Below are 17378 nucleotides of genomic sequence, written 5' to 3'. Positions count from 1 at the left end.
GATGATGATAGAAAAATAGTATAACCTTTAAACCAGGTTTTTGGATATGAAAGAACCCAAACCATTGTTTTTTCATATGCAATGGGTAGTGTAGACCTGGTATGTGCTTGTACACAAGCATAAATAATTTGTTTAGATAGAGGATGGGTACAACATAACTTGGAAAGAGGTGTTTGGGTGGGAGTGTGTTGCCTGAAGAGGTTCTGCAGTGCCAGTCCAGTACAAGAAGGCAAGTTATGTTATGACTGGTTTGCTTCACAAGAACTTAAATATCTGGTGCTTGTGCAAAAGTGCTATAGAATGCATAGATCAGAAAAACAATTTGTGCTGCACAGAATCAATGCTGACTGTGGGACAGAGGAGATCAATCTTGCAAATCAGGGAATTCTGTAATATAAGCGTCTTCTTTCAGTCAATGAAGGTTAGAAAGGGGCTGAGCAACAGAGGAATACTGTCTGGAGGCAATCAATATTAATTATAAATTTATAACCTTTAGACCAGCTTTCTTTCTAAAAGAGAGCACTTTAAGCTTTTTTCCCTTGGAAAAGAAGTTTTAATATGAAAGTAAAAATTCCAGTCCCTACTCAAAACTCTTCAGAGCTCCTATTCCTGCTGTGCTTTTTCCTTCCTTGGCTTGCAGTGACCTTGGTCCAGTTTGAGGCACCGGAATCATTACCTTCATTACAGCTTTTAAACAAAGATGCAACCATTGCAAAGATTTCAGGTGAGGGGGTGCATGGGGGTCAGGAAGCAGCTGTGCTGCTTGGCCTGGTCATGCTCTGTAGGGAGAGCAGGCTCTGCAGGTAACACAGTTCATGCGTGTTTTCAGTCTGTTCCTAGGAAGTAGATAGTAGTTTGAAATGAAATCTTGATGGAGGTAAGTGCTAAATAACTCTTATCAATGGCCTTTGTCAGGAAAATGTTTTATTTTGACTTTCAGTGAGCTTGAAAGACAATCAGAATGGAAGTAGGAATAAAAAAGAGCATTTGGTACAGAATTCGTGGCATTAATAGTTCTACAGTTACTTCAGTCTACCATCCAGATCTCTTGCCAAGTTTGAGAGCCTGTTTTCCATTATTTGCATAATTTAAGTGGTGCTTGACATTATAATTAAGAAAGATCAAGGCTACTTCTTCCCAGGTTCAATGAAAAGGAGAGCTGATAGCAAAATGAATGTTATGGGCAGCCAGCAAAGCAACTGCAGAGACTGGATCCCAGCCATGAAGTCTAAAGCTGATAGCTGTGCCTGCTAGGAATGTGGTAAATCATATCCCCTCTGGCTGCCAGTGGCTCATGGATGCAGTGTGTAGTGGTGCTGCTGTGGCTAAAGTTCTGAGAAATGCAGATTGAGAGTCTGTGCAAGGCCCCCAGAGAGTAGGAAGCGCATGGGCTGCTTCATCAAGCTGTGACCAAAGGAGTTCTGTGATACAGAAGTTGACATTCTCACTGTGCTGTAGGGCCCCAGCTTTGCTGACTCCAGTTCTGAAGGCTGAGTTTCTCCTGCCCTCTGTCCAGTAAAGGTTACTGGAGGCAGGGCCAGCATTGTGAGCCATGTTCACATTTCTATGGGAGAGGCTCTTATTAACCAGCAGCTCAAAGTTTTCAGTTCATTGTGTGGGTCTGCTCAGATACCAGGACTAATGTGAAGGTGTGCTTGGGTGTAACTGGTCATTTTTCTGAGCATTGCTCTCTTTATTTCAGGGCTTTTTTTTTTATTTGGGTGGGTTTTATCCTGTGGTTGTATACCTTTTAGAAAAGTATCTGCAAAGTATTCTCAGGTTTGGTTGGTTGGTTTTTTTTTTTATCCCTTTTCAGGAGGTTGGCAGTCCTAAGAGAATCCAAATGTTCACTGTTTAGTTTTTCATAGCATAGCCTGATTTTTCACTTATTTAGTAAATTATAGATGGCAGATGCCAAGGCACATAATGCATTTGCTCTGTCTGTTTCAACAGGACAGAGCTGCCAGAATCCAATTAAAGAATTGCAGTAGAGTTGTCCATGGAGAGACTTTATTTTGGCTATTCTTTTTGTGACAGCTCTTCTTCAAATTAGCTCCCTCTTCCTTCCCTCCTCTTCACCAGTGTCCCAAGTTGTATATGCAGTGGGTATGGTTGTATTTGTCATTTCACTGTGTGGCATTCAGAGGTCCCAATTTTCTCGGCTGCTTTTTGTAAGTGATTCATAGAAAGGGGGGGGCATCTTCCCTGTCCATCCTTACTAAATTTGCTTCCAACTTTCTCAGTTCTGCTTTCTCAGAGCTATCATGTAACCCACACAGTGGGACTGCATTATCTTTTCCTGATGAGCTCATGTGGTAAGAGGAGTTGGTTTCCCTAGGTATGTTTGAGGCCTCAGAACATGCACAGGAAGGGGCTGGTTAGAGGTGCTTTCTTAAAGTCAGTTTAAGGAGTTTTGTAGGTACATTTAGAAGTGAGATAGGCTGCACCATGGGGCAGGATTGAGTGGCTGGAGGAGGAGGAGGATGTGTTCTGTCTTGGCTGCTGGAGGAACTGCTGATGTGCCACCTTCCTTATTGCCCATCTGTTTTTCCTTTGTGCCCCAGTAACAGATGTAAAGCCTCCAATGTGGTTCTTGTTCAGAAAAGTAAATGATAAAACTTACTGATTTAATGATTCCAAGCTATCTAGTTTATTGAGAAGAAAAATAATATGATGCAGATTTTACTGCATCTTACTCTTGCTAGGAGGACTTTCAGTCCATTCCCCTTAGCCTGTATTTAGGCTTGGGAAAAGCTCAGACACGAGAGGTTAAAGAGAGCAGAGGTGTAAGAAGTACTATAGGACACACTTTTTATGTTTGTTTACTCTCAAAATGCTTTTGTACTAACTCTTCTCTTTTTTGTCAGTCATTACCCCCATGGTACCAGCATTATGAGTTCAGCATGAATCAGTCTAGAGTAGCATTTGAGAGGAGGCTTTGAAATGGTTTTTTGCCAAATACGTTCCTGCAATTCTTTCAGTTGGTCATCACACCCTCTCCAGGGTTAGAGGTTTTCAATGGCTTGTGCCAGCTACAATTCCTTCTGTGCAGCAGAAGATTTGCATGGCTTCATGTTCTGAAAGCTGAATGCTAAGTATTTTTCAGTGTTGAAACTCCTGATGTGTCCATCAGGTTAACTCTTCTGTTCCTGGATATTAGGAGGAAAACTGGCAATGTTGGTTAAAATACATTCATTTTTAGGATAATTGCAACTCTGGTGGGATCTGTGTATTAATTACCAGTTTCTCACAAGCAAATATTTGTTATCCTTTCACTAAATAACAGATGAAGAACATGTGAAGTAGTGCTCCTTCAAACTTAAAATCAACGTTTGACGGAAAAAATGAAATACACAGAGAAAAGACGAATAACTGCTGTTTTCTCATGGCTCATTAAGCATGACTCATAGCAGTGTATTCCATTTCCCAATGGCAAAGATAGATGCATCTTTCTTAATTGAAGCAAGTCTCCTCAATCCTTAGAAGCTTAGCCCATTATTCACTGAGAGTAATACTGCTGCTTTTGTGTGGCAGCAGAAGGTATGCATTTCAAAAATTACAGCAAAAATTTCAATTTAGAGGATTGATTAGCTATGCTGGGCAGTATAGGACCCCCCCAGTGGTGGGAAGTGTGGAAATTGCTGGTTTACATCTATAAAAGGGAAGTTTTAGTTTCCTGTAACAGACTGAGAAGTAGCAGATACTACCCCACTTGTGTAGGGTACTCGTGTGATAGTCACACTCCTCCTACAAGGGAGTGTTAAGGACCTCGTGGCATTTCTTATGGAAGTTTTATTTTACCAATTGTCAATGAGCAAAAATAGCACCCAGTGCTTCTTGCTCCACAGTGTGCTTCCTGTCTTTATACAAAGTGATTTCTCTAGGCTTTACCAAGCATCTTTTAATTTTTATATTTTTCTTTCAGCATGTGAAGCCCGGTTGTAGTTGCTGTGTACTGAGCACGTTGTGCCCTGGCATAATGGCTGTGACTGCTAGAACAAACCTGCTTCACACATTTGTCTTTTTGCTCAGTAGTAGCACAAGGAAAGGAGGGTGCCTGAGTCAGAGCTGTCATTCCAACATGTTGCAGTTGCTTGTGTAAATCCCCACTTACTGAATTGCAAAATTGCACCTTTATCCACATACACTGTTGTAAGATATTGTAATGACTGGTTTTGGTATATTTGAGGGTCATTTGTCATGCCTTTTGCATATCACTTGAAAGGGCAAATCTGGCAGTTGTTCACTAGTGGCTTCTGCAAACTCTACAAGTAGCAATGAGGTCACGAATCATGCAAATTCCTTCATATGCTTTGAAAGAAAGGACCACTTGAAGCAAAGCATAAATGCAACCATATGCTCATATCTTGGAGCCTTCACTGAAATTTGACAATAAAATTGCTGTGCATATGATTTATTTTCTGAAGAAGAAACAGTGTTGTTTTTAGAGCAGTATTATAGCAGCAATTAACTTGCTGGTCTTTTCTAGTTAAGTATAAAAATGTTTATCGAGTGCAAAATTGGTAGAAGTAAGATTTTGGTAATTGTTAAAGACAGAGCATGTCTTTGTTTCATTTTAGAAGAAAGAGGCAGCAGTAAAACCAGAAAAAATCTTGTTACAGTCTGTTCAATAGAAGAATATGCAAAGTAGAACTGTTGCTGTTTTGTTAATCTTGGTACAACTCTTAAATTAGCCTGGAAGTATCTATTCAGACTTGATGAACAACCATTTCATATGAAGAAAATATTTACAGCACAGTTGACTTTTCTGTTGAAGGAAAAAGGAAGTGTGGGGTTTCCTTCAGTGATTTTGATAGTTAAAGCTGAATTATTTGGCTTTTGGAAATAATGTAAAAAGCTTAATTAAATGCCATCTTGTAATACTTTGTATCTCTACAAAGCGGACAGTGTGCAGGAGTTGTTTCAAGGGCCTCAAGGAATACGCCCTTAAACACTTACAGTCATCAGAGCTGTGTGGTGATTAGAGCAGTTTGCTTTAATGTGATTCCTCAGAAAGATTACTGAGAAATCTGTGGGTTTGTGCACCAGCACTGGTGTTGGTTCTCACCTTCAGATTTCTTCTGCAAGCAGGAGAAGCAGATTGTTCTTCAGAGTACAACTAGTGCAGATAGAACAGAGCAAAAAGATTGGCTCACTCTTAATTAACTTAGGTACAGCCAACACGGAATACATAAATGTAGTAGGTAGCAATTGTGATATTTAAGTTAGTGGAGGTGTTTCCAAAGCAATAGTGGCAGTGTGACCACTAAGGACAGTGCAGGAGGGGATTGTCTGCTCTGGAAACTTGCTGATTACTAAAGGGATTTATTGAATGAGCTCCATGTGCATCAGAAAGGGACCATTGCACATGAAAGGAAAATGTAACTTAAAACTGGCTTTTAAATAGGAGAAGGAAGCAGCAGTTCTCTGTTTGGGTGCAGCTAACCTAGTGCACTGGGAGCATACAATTAGGCAGACAAGAAGAATGGTAGATAAGGGAGGAAGAAGTGAACAAAGAAAGGTCTGAGTTGGGAAAAGTGGTGTCAGCAGTGCATGCCAGAGGGTCTGGGGTGAGCAGGCTGTGCTTGCTCACTCTTTGGAATGGGAGTGCAGCAGCAGCACCTGGTGAGCTGGGGCACCTGCTGTGCTGTGAGGAGGCTTCCTCTCTCAGTAACTGAGGCTCAGGAGAGCCCAGGGAGCACCCAAAGCAGCACCTGTGCCCTGTTAGTCACAGCTCTGTGTGATGGTGCCAACACGGTAACTGCTTGAAGGGTATTGCAGTGGCACAGTGCCTGTGTTAAGGCTGTTCCCCAGCCTTTCAGGAACATAGGAAAAGTCTTTCAGAACAGGGAAGTTGTCACTGGTTTGCATTTTTTAAAGCCCTGAATATGGCAGGTTATTGCAGCTGATGGAATAAAGCCTGAGTAGTGACACCTTCCACCAGCTGAGAACATGGCCTGGGACTGTTTGGGACATGTGGCAGTTACAGGCCATGGTGCCAGCTATTCACTCTGTAAATCTTAAATAAAAGTGCTGCTACTAAAATGTCTTAAAAACCAGCTAGCATGAATTAGATGTTCTCAGAGTTGAAGTATGGCTTTAAAATTTTAAGGAAATCAATGTTTTTAACTATTTATGTGCAGGATCTGTGTGTGCTCTACAGGTAGAGAAAGTAGATAGCCATGTCTTTTATGTGACTTAATTACCTCTTTACAATGTCATTAACTCAAACTGTTTAACAGAATAATTTATTTAAAGGAGAACTTGCATTACTTTTGTTTTAATACAGGGGTGCAATCATATGTCAGTTTTCTCAGTTTGTTAACTTTGCAGGTGCACCGAAGAAGACAGCAGTAAAACCCCAGCTTTTATGAGGTGTTAAAATGTGTGTCCATCTATGGATTAAATTGTGCTCATCTGTTACTATAAGTCTCTTGATTCTAGCGGAAGCTAAAGTAAATGTTTCCCTCATAAAATTATCTGGAAATGATGTGATGTATTCTATCTCATGTTGTAGCCTTTCTCCCTAAAACTGACAGAAAAGGTTAACAGAAGGGAATGTCACAGGAAAGAAAATTATTTTTGGAAGAAAAGACACAAAATTGTTACCTAACTATTGTGGGAGTCTCTTGCTGATTGCTGCAGCAGTGTTTGAGGCCTGGCAGTGTGAGTGTGCACGTGTGTGAGCACGAGCACACAGTCCCTGCTGGGGAGGCACAGCAGGCTCTGAGCGCCCCAGGGACAGGGGCTGCCAGACCTGCTGCCCTCCTGGGCCTGGGGGGCAAACTGAACTGGGGAGGAAGAATGATTTTGGTGTTAAAAAGTATTGTTTTGCTCACTGCTGGAATTGTAAAATTTCTTTACAATTAACATTGCTATCTCTGTGTAAATACTGAACTTTCCCTATCGTCATTTAGCATTCCGCTGCTTTCCATATCTTAATGCTGGCATTAAGATCACAGCCCTTACCCTCTGCTGGTTAGTGCAGACTTTTTAAAGTGCATTTTAAGTTATTGATGCAATTTGATATTTTTCATAATTTCTATTTAAAGTTGCATCATCTTTCTTGAACTCCTCTCCTGTAAGAGTTGCCTTAAGCTACAGGATTGCTTTTGCGTACTTTTTGTGTTGTACGTTTAATTTGTATTGGTTATGTCTTATTTGTGTTAATATACTGAATAAGAGAGCTGATCATTTCCTGGTTGCTGATGCTCAGTGTGTGTTGGTTCATGCAGGCAAGAAGACAGCAAGACCCTAGTCCTGGCTCCAACCTGGGCAGTGGTGATGATCTCAAACTGCGTTAACCAGCGGCAGCAGCGTCCCCCGGCTCTGCACACGTGCATTGCTTCTACTTGGGAAAGGATTGAATAAAAGACCAGAAACTGTGAGAACTGGGTATATTATGGTCTGTTTCCTGACCTGCGGCAGTCAGAGTCACCAGAACTGCCATGGTTTGCACTATGTTTATGTTACAATACCTGCATTTCCCATTTTAAGCATGTAGCCAGTGGCAATTCGAAATTTTGTTTTTCTATGCAAACTTATTTTTGTTGGCACTATTTTAGTGAAATGGAAACTTATGCAGCTATAAAACCATTTTTCTCAACTGTAATAAAAATTGTCACTTAAAAATAGGTCAAGATATTACAGATTAAGAACAACTTTTGGTTTTTTTGTTTGGTTTTTTTGTTTGGTTTTTTTTTTTTTGTAAACTGCTGGAAGCCAATGCATTCCAAGCTTAATTTTTTAATATGGGCTTTTGGAACTTTGATTGTCCTTATTGTGTTCCTGCTTTATTTTAGATAATGCATTCTTATCTTTCTTTCAGTTTTCTTTTTTCTAAATTTGCAAGACCTTATTAAAACTGCTGACATTATTTTGCATTATTTCCAAGCTAAACCCAGTGAATCAGAGCTGTTGGAATCAGTTTTCAAACTTTGTGGGTTTGTAAACATTACAGTTGCAGTATTCGTTTAACTGCTAACAAATCATTGGTTCCATTTTTAAAATTATAAAAATCTTAAAATGTATATTCTCATGCATTAATGCATTCTGCCCCGTTATCTGTGTCAGATTTTATTCTGTTCCAAGTGAGTTTGGGTGGCTGTTATACCCTGTATATAGTGCTTTACTGAAACTCAGAGGAAGTCGCAGGCTGGCTTCTGTTTTATTCAGGGATTTTTTTAACTAGTTCTTCAAAGGGATACTGCAACTCCACAATCAGATTCAACAGCATTTAAACTGGGAACAAAAGTGATCTGCTGCCAAGGTGATATATATTAAATCATGTTTAAGATAACTGCTTTAAGTATATTTTATATCTTAGGCTTTTTGTAAAGTTGTGCTGAATGGTGAAAAGCTGAGATGAGCTTGTGTGCAGGAGTCTCATACTGCACATAGGCCCCTTCTATTAAATCTTATGCAAATTAAGACTGTTGCAGTATATATTGCATTTTCTAACAGGGTAAGATTTGGGATGAATTAATGTATGAATTAATCTTGTTTCATTTGGGGTGATGGTGAATGGACTTGCTCCAAAGATTTCATTGCATCCAATATTTGAAGAAAGTTGATTAGAAATGTGATGTCATTTGGCTTTGTTAAAAATGTGGTGCTTCCTGTACAGCCTGATTGATTAAAATGTCACTTAAATACCTTTTTAAAATAAGGGATCTGAATCCAGTATTTTAAGTATTATTTTAAAGGTACAAACTCTATATGGTTAGAAGAGTTAAATATTAATTAAATTCTATAATTAAGACAATTATACATTCCTCATTAATGGCAAAACAATTGATGCAAAAGAGGTCTTGCAAAAATGTAAGCAGATGTCAATGTGAAGGAGAATCTTTGTATGTTAATAATATGAATATTTAACATTCACTTAAAAATGTCATTAACTGTAAGCTGTGAGAATGTCATCAAATAGAAATATTTTGATACTTCAATTTAAATGTGATTCACCTGAAAGATAATCTTTTTCACTCTGTGGCCACATATTCTTCTTGCTCTTCTTCCCCCAAAGAAATAATTTTTCTAAAGTGTTTCTGCAAAGAGTTATTTAAGGGACACACGCATGCATCCGCACGCATCCCTGGCCTTGGATCTTCTCTGCCATCTGTGTATTTTTGATGGAATAGTCTGAAGATTTATTTTAAAAGGTTTTCCTAACGTTTCAGACAGTGGTTTTAAACCATAAGTACACAGGAAATGACGCTATCAGATATTAACGTTGCTATCTCTGTGTAAATACTGAACTTTCCCTATCATCATTTAGCATTCTGCTGCTTTCCATATCTTAATGCTGGCATTAAGATCACAGCCCTTACCCTCTGCTGGTTAGTGCAGACTTTTTAAAGTGCATTTTAAGTTATTGATGCAATTTGATATTTTTCATAATTTCTATTTAAACTGAAGTTGCATCATCTTTCTTGAACTCATCTCCTGTAAGAGTTGCCTTAAGCTACAGGATTGCTTTTGCTACTTTTTGTGTTGTATGTTTAACTTTCATAATAAACTTCTGTGTAGTGAAAACAAGGTGCTGTAAGTTTATTTGACTCCCTGGTAGTCCCCGCTGACATATTTTGTTTAGGTGCAAGGCTGCCTTGGTGTCTGTGGCTAAAGCAGTGGTGACATCCAGTGGTCACTTATCTAACTGACCCCTCTGCTGGATTCAGCTGCTGTCTGGGAGCAGCCTTTAATAGAAGGGTCTGCACTGGGGGAAATGTGGATTTTGCTGCCCTAAAACTCTTATTTCTTAAAACTGATATGCCCTTCTTATTCTGAAAACATGAATCTGCTCCAGGGGCCCCAAGCAAGGGGCTGTGTGAGCTTACAGAGTGCTGTTTGTGGGCACAGTGTGAGAGCAGCCACCAAACCTTGTTAATTTTGCTGCTTTGGGCCGGGGGGAACCAGGGGGATTACATGTGTAAGTGCAGGAAATGTGGTAAAGTTCTGTGGGGAAAATATGAATGTTGTATGCTACACCTGAAAACCTTCTGAAGCTGCTAAAATTTTAGGTGGTGTAACTTCAAATAGCTAACACTGACTGACTGACAGTGCCTTAGTTCTGAAATCAGGCAGAGGATTGCTTGTTTCCTGACAATGCTTTAGGAATATTTATGTGCAAAAGGATAACAAGTAACCTTATTTTAGACTTTTCCCACCTGGCTGTGAACAGACCAGAGAGCGCCAAAGAAAAGCAGCACTGCTGTGACCTGTGGCTTTCCTGGAGATGTTCTTCAGTGTGAAAGGGAGGTAGTTTTTGAAAGAGACAAGCAACAAGCCAAGTTGCTCTGCTTCTCTTGCAGAGGGCAGATGGTGTCTGCCAGCTCTGCTGTCCAGGCAGTGTTTTAAAGGCTTCTGCAAACAGCTGTTCACAAAGCCATTGGGTAATTTGTCCATTTACCTGCAAGCTCGTGGAAGGGTTCACTTTTCTGCCCAAGGCACATCACACATCACAAGGCACAAGTGGCTGAGTCCAGTACTTGTACAGCCTTTTCTTGGCTGAATGCAAAGGACAGAGGCACTTTGTCCTCTGGCTCTTCCTAGATGGAATTTGCCTCTCAAGTGTGTGATTAGCAAAGGGAATCTGAAAATCTCCCTGCATAAGGCACATACAGCAGAAAAGAATTTTAAAAGCATTACAATCCAGTGCCTTAACTAGCATGGCTTAAGGATGGCTGTCCTTGATGTGGGAGTGAGAGACCGCTGGAAATGCTGGAACTTACTGGAACTGAGAAGGATGTCAGGAGCTGGAGCCCAACCACAGCAGGTGAGGTATGGTCACTTCCAGCTGGGTTTTTTAACCTCCTGCTCCTATATGACCTCTTCTGAACCCAAGAGAACAGAGTATTAACTATTTCTCAGAATTCTGAAATAGTTTGGGTTAAAAGGAAGCTCATCTAGTTCCAACCTCCCACTAGACCACGTTGCTCAGAGCTCCATCCAATTTGGCCTTGAACAGTTCCAGGGATGGGGCATCCACAGCTGCTCTGGGCAACCTGTGCCAGGGCCTCCCCACCCTCACAGGGAAGAATTTCTTCCTGATACTTAATTTAAACCTCTCCTCTATCAGTTTGAAGGCATTTCCCCTTGTCCTGGCAGTCCAACACAGACCCTTGTCAAAAGTCTCTCTCCAGCCTCTTTGCTTACTGGGAGCGCTCTGAGGTCTCCCTGGAGCCTCCTCCAGGCTGAACTCCTGTCTACACAGGAGAGGTGCTCCAGCCCTCAGAGCTTCTTTGTGGTCTCCTCTGGGCTTGCTCCAGCAGCTCCATGTCCTTTTGTTAAGGACCCCAGGGCTGGAGGCAGCATTGCAGGTGGGGTTCCCAATGTTTTGTCCCTTTGCTGAAGTCCTCAAAATGTGGATAAGCAGGTTTCCTAGTTTCTCTGGTGGGAAACAGCAGCTGTCCTGGGCTCATGCTCCCCTTTCTGAAAGCAGAAAACTGAGAAAATGAACTGTGAGTGAAAACAGCAGCTTTTCTGTTCCTGCAGATCTGTGCTGGTTTGTCTAATAACCAGCCTTGTTCAGGTAAGGGCTGGGAAGTTGGATGAAGTTGTGGTTTGAGAGAGCTCCACAACTGCACGGCCTGGGATGACCTTGGCAGGACTTCTATATATGTTTTTTGTTTGCTGTTAGTTCAGGACTCCACTCTGTCATAGATGTATTAAAGAATGCATCCTGTCTGCACAGAACTAGGACCAGTTTCTGTGAAGTTGCATTATTTTGTTACTACATTTCCAATGCAAATAAGAGAATGACAGAAATGGCTTCAAGGATGGGAATTGCAGTGAGAACTTAGAGCAGAGTGAACATTTGCATGGGCAACATTTCTCATAGCTCATTTGCCTGACATCCTGTCTTCACACTGCCACCAAATGTAAATCCCAGGCCATGCATATTCATCAACTGCTGCAGCTCAGAGCTGCTCAGGGTTTAAGTAACTATTAAATAGGTTTCTCAATTACAGGTTGAGATAAGTGAATTTTCAGAATTGCCTTGGGCTCATTTCTTAAAGCTCAGGAGTGAGAGGGGGGGAAAGTAGCACACAAGAGCTGAGTGCTGCCTCTCTGGTGCTGTCACCTGGCACAGTGGATGGCTGGGGAAAGGAGTGGGAAACCAGAACACTTCTTGCTCAGTTTTGTGCCTCTCACTGGGCCTGGCCCACAGTTTACCACAGCTGGGGAGACTTCTGCCAAGTCTTTGTTGCTTCCCACAGCTCTTCTGAGATGTAACTGCTTTCTACCCCGACTCGATGATGGGGTCTTGGAGCACTCCAGAATGGGTTTTCCTGGGGCTCCACTTTCTTGTGTTCCACAGGCTGTGATTCTCTGCTTTTCATGGGAACTTGTGGCTTTGCCACCTTTCCCCCTGTGCAATCTTCTTTCTTCCCTGGAGCAGGTCATAGGTTTAACTTGAAAAGAGAAAGACCTTCTAGGGATGGAGCAAAATTTACACCTGAAAGCTCCTGGTTTTTCCAGCTGTTACCCATGGGCTTGCTGGTAGAGCCTGTCCCTCTGAGCCTTTCCCACCTGCATGTCCAACCCTTTCACCTTTTGTTATTCATACCTCACAAAAACCCAGCAAAGTCTAGGCATAGAGAAACAGCAGTGTAAGGAACCAAAGCTCTTTGTCTGTGGGATGCACTTGTCCCTGATCACTTCCCCTGTGACTGTTACTGAAGCAGATGACTGGGGTGGTTCTACTGCCCTTGCAGGATTCTGGAAGAATCAGTGAGACACCTGCTCTGGAGGGGATATACTGCAGCCCCCTTCCAGCACCTTCCAGCTCCTCACTGACCTTCCCCAGTTGCCCCAGCAAACCAGAGGGTGGCCACCAGCCTGCAGACACTTGGGTAGCCTGTCCATGGAGCCAGGAGCCTGTGCCCACAGCTGCTGTGGCCCAGGAGGATGAGGATAGCTGGGGATGCTCAGACCTGCATGTGATCCAGGTCACAGAATCACACAGTGCAAGAAATCTTAGAGAGCATTTAGTCCACCCCCTGTGACGGACAAGAGAGGATTCCAGGTCATTTGCTCTGGCTGTGTTTGAGGTCTGGGGGCCAGGGCAAGGAGGGAAGGCAGGGCCAGGCAGAGCTGCAAGCACAGCCTGTCCCTGAGCTGCCCAGTGACTGCCTCCTGCTCAGGTCAGAGCTGCAAGCACAGCCTGTCCCTGAGCTGCCCAGTGACTGCCTCCTGCTCAGGTCAGAGCTGCAAGCACAGCCTGTCCCTGAGCTGCCCAGTGACTGCCTCCTGCTCAGGTCAGAGCTGCAAGCACAGCCTGTCCCTGAGCTGCCCAGTGACTGCCTCCTGCTCAGGTCAGAGCTGCAAGCACAGCCTGTCCCTGCTCAGGTCAGAGCTGCTGCTGAGGAGCCCCCAAACACTTCCTTGGCAGCGACAGCCCCAGCCCAGAGCCCCTTGGCGGGTGCTCCCACACAGATGAGAGGACAGTTCCTCTTTTTGGTTCTGCTTTCAGTTCTGCTCTGCAGAGCACATCTGGCGTGTGACTGCCGGGACCTGGGGCCGGTGGTCCCGGCGGCTGCGTGACTTTCTGAAACCACCAACCCCAGCAAGGTGCCTCAGCACCAGCTCCTGCAAAGCCTCTCCACGTCCAGACCTCTGCCTCAGGGGCAGGATGTGCCAGCAGGACCACGGGGCACTGCCCTGGGAGGAGGCTCAGAGAGCATCTCTGCTGCTGGTCCTGTCCACCACAGCCTGTGAGTAAGACCCCAGTCACACCCTCGCTGCTCGTTCACCAGAAGTCAGGGACAAAATGGACACAGATCTTCAGGGGCACTGAGAGGGCCCCTGCAGCTCTGACTCATCTCCTTTTAAATGATGAAACCCCAAGCACCAGGGCTGGAGCAGGCTGGTGCAGGGGCTACCCCTCTCCCTCCTTCTCACACCATGCCCCATGGCCCTTCCTCATCATCAGCTGAGACAATCAAACATCCCTTTTGGAAATATACCTGGAGGTGAAACTGAGCTCAGGTGAAAGCCCTGCCACATGTGCAGCACTCCTAGATCCATAAACCCTTGCAATAAGGGGTTTAGCAATTCTGTAGAATCCCCAAATCCATTTTTTACCTTTTTTTTTTTTTTCTCCATAAAAATGTGCTTTAAATTACTTTTTTTTTTTACAGAATCCCTGTGCTTTTCCCCAGGGTAAATTTCCCCACCAGGCATGATTAAAACCCCAAGTGCCTGGCTGGGCAGCAGCTGAAGGCAGGATGCAGCGGCCAGAGGCTCCTGGAAGGACTGACCGTCCCTGGCAGCAGCTGCTGAGGCCGCTGGCTCCGTGCTGAGCCACCCGGGCAGGAGCGGTGCCCATCCCCGGTGCCCATCCCCGGTGCCCATCCCCGGTGCCCATCCCCGGTGCTCACCTCGGTGCCCGTCCCCGGTGCCCGTCCCCGGTGCCCATCCCCGGTGCCCATGCCCGGTGCCCATCCCCGGTGCCCCGGTCCCGTCGCCCCCCGGCTCCGCTCCCTGCCCGCGCCTGGCGGAGAGAGAAACCAGCGCATCTGTTTCTAATGAAGCCGAAGCCAGTTTAGATCTAGCCCTGCACGAATCGGAGCTTTTGAAATAGATCTGGAGTTCTGTGAAATGCACACAAAGTGCTGCCCTGGGGGGATGCAGGGGAGCCGCTGCCTGGGGGCGAACAGCCCCTCCCCAGCCTGTGCTGCTGCTCCCTTTCCCTCTCAGGAATGCTCCATGCCCATCCATGTCAGCCCCTGCCCTCGCCCCAGCCCTGTGAAATGCCCTGTGTGGTGGGGCAGGGCCTGTGCCTCTGCCTGGTCGGTGTTTAAGGTGTTTTATCTCCTCAGCACCCTCGGGTGAGCGCTGGCACCTCCCGTTCCTGCCCATCTCCAGACAGCAAGCACGGTGCAGAAATTCAGGAGAGCTGCAGCTGCCAGAAGCCCAAATCTGGGATGTGAGAAGTGATGCTGGAGATCACCGTGGTGCTGGCTGAGGACAAGCTGCAGCCTTGCCATGCTCCCCACAGCCCGTGCCAGGCACACATCACCTTCCTACCCCTGGCCAAGCACAGAATCACCTCCAAAATCTTTATTGTGGATGTGCTGCACAGTCCAGCACGCAGCAGGGAGGAGGATGCTGGCCTGGAGCAGCCCGGGGAGGCTCCGGACAGGGCTCAGGACAGGCTGGAGGCTGGGTGGGCCCGGTGGAAAAGGCACCTTGTGCCCCTCAGCCCTGCACGGCAGCTCCTCGCAGCACCAACATTTCTGGTTTTGAGCGCTGATCCTGCGCATCCGCCCGTGGCAGCCTCCGGAGGGTGCCAAGGGGACTGAAAACCAACCGGGCAGGGCAGGGCAGGGCAGGGCAGGCGTGCTCAGCCCAGGCGAGGACGGGAAAAGCGCTGAGCCAGGGAAGAACGGAGCCAGGGGGCTCCTTGGGAAGGTTCGGGTTCGGTGCTGCAGCAGCCCCTGCCCGCCCGGGAACCCCAGCCTGGCACTGCCCGGCTCGGCGGGGCCCGAAACCCCTGGCTGTGGGATAAATGCCCCTGAGGAGGTGGGAAAATCCCCCCTCGGAGAGGGCAAGGCTCCCTCGTGGAGCTGCCAACCCTGTCTGGATCCATTCCCGAGTGCCAGCCCAGAGCGTGGCAGCAGGAAACGCACCTCCAAAAAATCAGAGCAACTTCAGACCTTTACAGCAAATATCTTTCCTCCAGCTGAATCAGCGCTGCCAAGGCTGGGATCTGCTTCCAGCCCGTTTTTCCGAGCCGCCACGGGGCAGGTTTCCCTGCAGGAATTGTGTGCTGCTCTGGGATCCATCGGGAGAGGGCAGCTCGCCTCCGCCTGCGAGCAGTGCTTGTCCCTCCTGGTGGCTTCTGCAATTTTCTCTGCTTTTTTTTTTTAATCGGCTGGGTTGAAAAGCCCAGCTCTCCTCAGCAAACATCTCCCCCACAAGTGTAGAATTTAGAAAAAACTCAAGTACAAAATTCTGAAAGATTTTAGAAAAAATCAGTAAAAATCCGATTTTTACCGATTTAGGGATTCATTCCCCAAAGCTGCTGATCTCACCCCAAGGCTTTGGTAGAAGCATCTCTGATGGGTGCACCCACTGCCATTCATTCAGTCAGTTGCCAAAACGATGGTACTTTGCCCAATCTGCCTCAAAAGTGGCAGACCTGGCAGTGCCCAGCCCTTCTCCACCTAGCCTGGGGTTTGGGTTGATGTGTGAAAAGAGGTGGCAGGGGAGAGGCACACTCAGAAATAATTTTTTTCCGCATTGTGTTTGGCCTTTATTCTCCTTGGTGAATTGGGCTTGTGATACTCGTGATACTCTCCTACAAAGGAGGCTGAATCTTTGTGAGTCAAAGCCCAGAGTGTTTCATCCCCCAGTTTGCAGCACTGGGCATTCAAAGGGCATCACCAAACACAGGAATGAGGTGGAGAAGGGTTTCTGCAAAGCCCAACTGCTCTGCAGCCACCTGTTTCCACCAGCACCTCAGCCTGAGGGCTGCACTTGCCATGGGCCTGCTCAAAAGTAGCTGCTGTGCTTTGTATTCTGTTAAATGAATGGGGCATGCAAAGCTTCTAGCTGCATATTTATTCTCTCAAGTACATTCCTTATGGCTGTCACAATATGAACTTACATATAAAACACACAAATACTGTCTAGATACAAATATATATATATATTTCATACCTCTACAGTGAGCTGGAGAGAGGCAAGCGGCTCATAATGATTAGCTCTGGTCCCAGGAGAGGAAAGGCTAATTTCTGGTTTTGAGCCAATAAAGATGTGTCAGAGGGCTGGAGTGAAGGGGAAACATTGGCAGCACATCTCTGCTTTTCAGCATATTAAGATGTCACCATGCTTGGATTAAAAAAAAAAAAAAAAAAAGCAAGCAAGGCATGAATAATAAATAGAGCAACATGCAGCTGACTTCAAGGGAAAACTAATTTCCCTGGGGCTTGCTCCACTCCATATACATTAAAATCTCACCTGCTTTGACAGCTCTGTGACCTGAAGAGGGATGCTGAGAAATGTGGTGTTCAGAGCAGAGCCTGGCCGGGGTCCTGCTCCCAAACATGTCTGGGATTTCTTTTCAATGCTTTGATCCCCCCTGCCAGCCATGGCTTGTTCTGTCTGTGGAAGGAGCCACAGCACAAACCTGGCTGAAATTATGTTTGACTATTTTTTTTTCAATATTCAGCCCTCAAATTTCTGTGTTGGGGTGCCTGAAGGGTATCCTGCTTTCCTGATGTTTTCTGTCTTGCTGTGGGACAGTCCATATGATGGGGCTGCCCTGCTGCAGACCTTGCTGGGACATGGTGGGCACAGGGATGGGCTGTGGGATCAGGCTAGGATTGCTACTACCTTCAAATAAATATGGAAAAAATGCATCTCCCCCCACT

General features: G+C 45.2%; 1 protein-coding gene across 2 annotated transcripts in view; it reads left to right on the top strand.

Annotated features, from left to right (window-relative positions):
- CBFB (core-binding factor subunit beta) overlaps positions 1-9537 on the top strand; it is a 37383-nt gene extending 27846 nt beyond the window's left edge. For both annotated transcript variants that reach the window (XM_054640699.2, XM_054640700.2), the window contains exon 6: positions 7236-9537. In XM_054640699.2, the coding sequence (XP_054496674.1) occupies positions 7236-7304 (69 nt within the window). In that variant the 3' untranslated portion in view covers positions 7305-9537. The remainder of the gene's footprint in view (positions 1-7235) is intronic.
- The last annotated feature ends 7841 nt before the right edge of the window (positions 9538-17378 follow it).

This window comes from Agelaius phoeniceus, chromosome 12 (assembly GCF_051311805.1).
Source record: "Agelaius phoeniceus isolate bAgePho1 chromosome 12, bAgePho1.hap1, whole genome shotgun sequence".
NCBI lineage: Eukaryota > Metazoa > Chordata > Aves > Passeriformes > Icteridae > Agelaius > Agelaius phoeniceus.
Note: the sequence above shows the minus strand (reverse complement) of the source record. Positions and strands in the feature narration are given on the sequence as shown.